We start from the raw sequence: 3599 nt of genomic DNA, 5'->3' as shown, positions 1-3599 counted from the left end.
GGCTTTGATAGAGAGGTGGAGACTTGAGTTCCACACGTTTTATCTACCGTGCGGGGAGATGACTATCACCCTGCAGGACGTAGCCTACCAACTGGGGCTCACGATTGACGGTGATCCTGTGAGTGGGTGCATCGGTGGGTGAGAGCAGCACCATCAGGGATGCACGATTGAGGAGATATGTGAGTAGTTACTCGGGGTTGTTCCAGGCCCAGATGATCGATAGTCACAGACGAAGTGGACGGTGAAGCTCACGTGGTTCCAGAACACAGTTTGTGGAGAGTTGGAGCAGGGCACTACAGAGGAGCGCCTGATGAGGTATACGAGAGGGTACATCATGCAGCTGATAGGGGGTATCCTATTCCTGGATGTCTCTGACTCTCGGGTGCACATCAGGTTGCTCCCACTACTGGAGGACCTTGAGAGGTATGGTCGGTTATTGTAGGGTTCGGCGGTCCTGGCATGGCTGTATCGCCAGATGTGCCGGGCCACGGAGCATGGCCAGCGCAATTTGGGAGGGTACGTCAGCTTGCTGCTGTCCTGAGCTTATCACTGCATTTCGTTGATACGGCTTGACGGCTTTGATACTCGTCGATTTCTCCTACTGGAGAGGTATTATAGAGACTTATAATAATCTTTTATGTTATTATTACTAAGTTAACTATATTGAGGGATAAAATAATATTATGGTTGGCATTGTAGGTGGGTTCTGTACCGATCGGACAATGCCACGAGCGAGAGCAGGCTTAGGCATTACAGGCGTACCCTGAACGGGATTGAGATGCTGAATGTAAGTGCAGAATATTCAAGTTTTACATAGTTAAGTTTAATGTACTTTTAATAAGTGTTTTATTTGAAATTTGAATGTCGTCATTTATATGTGTTTTGTGAACAGCTTGAGTGGACGTCGTATGCTGACCCACAGCTGATTGGTATAGTTCCACCGGCGATAGCTGAGGCGGAGGTGTCATCGGTGGTTGTATGTCCGCTGCTTTGCTTTGTTATCGTCGAGTGGCATCAGGTGGACTGAGTCGTACGTCAGTTTGGCAGCCTGCAGCACATTTCGACCAGGCCACTGAACATAGACGACATGCACAGGTTGGATGGTTTGTTTGGCCGCGGAGAGTGGTTCCCGCAGCTTCTCGGTGGCTGGCATGAGTTGTGGGATGCTCGGGTCCACCATCATCTGCCTATACACCATCATATAGACCTGCATCCGTCGCTCGCATACATGACTTGGTACCTTCAGTGGGCGCACACAGAGTTATTCGGCCTAGGTGACCAGCACCTAGTGGCGACTGGGGTTGTGCCAGAAGATCTGCCCATGCACCATCCACTTGCTCCAGATCTGCATCAGCCGGATGACGGTCATCTACTAGAGATGAGGCCAACAGCAGGAGGTGGGAGAGGTAGGGGCGGGGGAGAGCCAAGGGGAGAGGTAGGCGCGGTGCTGGGCGCGGAAGGCAGGGTGGTGAGGAGGCTCCCCGTGACAGAGACCCAATCAGCCCGCCAGTGCACCGGGCCGCTGATACAGGGCTGACGATTGGGACTATTTCAGGACCAATACCTGGAGGCTACTTGTCACTGAGACCACCTGGCTCACACCACTCAGAGGCAGGGACCAGTCAACAGGGAGAGATACCTGAGGCCAATGTACATTTCGATATCAGGACCCAGTTTCAGTTGCCGTTTAGCTCGTCGGAGCTCACCCCAACCCGATTACCAGCCCATATTGGACACCCAGGACATGATCAATGTCAGCATGATGGTGCCGCACTGGATAGCTCCTTTGATGCAGGGAGGTGATATCGGGTTGGGAGATGTGTTGACGCCGCCGCATCAAACCCAGCCATTCTCGTAGATGTATGCTACGCCACCTCAGTCTGCATACTTGGCATGCGTCCCGGATGATCAGTCTAGTGGGTCATCATCCACTGCAGATTATACGACGCTGAGGGATCAAATGAGCACTCCTGCATTTGCTCCGGTTCCTCCAATTGGTCGCGGGCAGCGCGATGTCAGACCACCTTCGTGTGGCACAGGTGGATGTCTCGAAGTTGAAGTTGGGCCAATGCCTCGGAACCCTTCCTTGAAAAAAGTTCACCCAATCGAAAATAAGTTGACCTGACGAGACCGGTGATTGGAAAATTGCGGGACCCCTTCATCATAGCATTAATGCACTCGGATATATTCGTCGTCATGTGACCAAATCGACGACCCTCATCAGCATACTGTGCCCACTGTGACCGTTGCATTTCCTCAAGCCAGTTAGTGATTGCCATGTTTTCTCCCCTCAGCCGTCCAAAATAATGCGCAAACTCACGCTTTGACTTTGAATACGCTGCGTTAATTCGAACCTTCTTCAAGTCTTTGTTCTTAAAGTGAGTCACGAAGTTGGCTGCAATGTGTCTTGTACAAAAATCTTGGAAGGCGTGAGGTGGTTTCCATAAACTCCCCTTAGCGTTCAATGCACCATCAATGGATTTGTGTCTATCTGAAATCACTAAGAGCCCGGGTTGTGGTGTGACATGCTCCCGCAAATACGACAGAAAGAACGACCACGCCTCTTTTGTCTCACCCTCGACAACGGCAAATGCAATAGGCAGAATGTTTGCATTCCCTTCTTGCGCTATCACCATCAGTAAGGTCCCACCGTATTTACCATATAGGTGAGTGCCATCAATAGAAATAAGTGGCTTGCAATGCTTGAAAACTTCAACACACAGTAAAAATGTCCAAAAGACCCGATGAAACATGATAGTATCTGTGGAACCAGGCCAAGGCTGAGTCACCAGTTGCACCCAAGTACCTAAAGAGCCAAACTTAGTTGCCTACTTGTACACATCTGATATTTTTAATCGAAAATAACCAATATTGAAATAAATCTTACCCGGCAAGCACATCTGCATCGCGAATAACCAACGAAGAAGCTCGTTGTATGATTCCTCCCAATCGCCATATATTCTAGCGATCACTCTCTGTTTTGCAAGCCAAACTTTTCTGTAGGACACCTTGTAACCAAAGTGATTCTCCACACCTCCTTGGAGAACCCTGATGCTGATTGTTAGATCGGCCTTCACCATCGTGAAGATGTATTGCGCAATCACCTTCGAATCCAACCTACCATGGTCTTGTCCCATCGAAGTTTTGCATGCAAGAATGAGCCCCCTTGTATCTCCTAACCTTCCACTTTTCTTGCTTCCGGCGATACGATATGAGTATGCTCCAATTACAACCGTTGCCGGACTGGATACATTGTGCATTGTACCTCAACTGGTCACTCTCTACTATTTTGTAATCCACAGCCCTCCTAATGCTGTACTGCTTAACTGTCAACATCACTTCTTCCTTGTCTTTAAATTGTTGTCTAACCTCAAACTCATTGCTTGGATCCTCTTCAGGGTCTCTCTGGGTAAATGACCAATCCAAAGTCATTGCATCGAGATTCAACCTCGTGAAATGATCTGGCCAATCATATGGTCGAGAGATAGTGGGCTGTGTAAGAGCGATCTGAGTGTCACTGTAGTAGTTCATCTCTTCTTCCTCGTCACCATCATCGTGAATTTTAGCTGGTTCTTCATCAGCATCATCTACATCATCGA

At 49.1% G+C, this 3599-nt stretch overlaps 1 protein-coding gene across 1 annotated transcript; it reads right to left on the bottom strand.

Annotated features, from left to right (window-relative positions):
* Positions 1-2015: 2015 nt before the first annotated feature.
* LOC112785462 (uncharacterized) lies at positions 2016-3080 on the bottom strand. Its single transcript, XM_025828924.1, has 2 exons — positions 2888-3080; positions 2016-2806 (listed from the first exon to the last, which is right to left on the bottom strand). Exons 1-2 carry the CDS (start codon positions 3078-3080, stop codon positions 2016-2018), a joined length of 984 nt encoding a protein of 327 aa, XP_025684709.1.
* Between the last annotated feature and the right edge of the window lie 519 nt (positions 3081-3599).

Source organism: Arachis hypogaea, chromosome 20, assembly GCF_003086295.3.
Source record: "Arachis hypogaea cultivar Tifrunner chromosome 20, arahy.Tifrunner.gnm2.J5K5, whole genome shotgun sequence".
Lineage (NCBI taxonomy): Eukaryota > Viridiplantae > Streptophyta > Magnoliopsida > Fabales > Fabaceae > Arachis > Arachis hypogaea.
The sequence above is the reverse complement of the archived record's forward strand: the minus strand, read 5'-3'. Positions and strand labels throughout refer to the sequence as shown.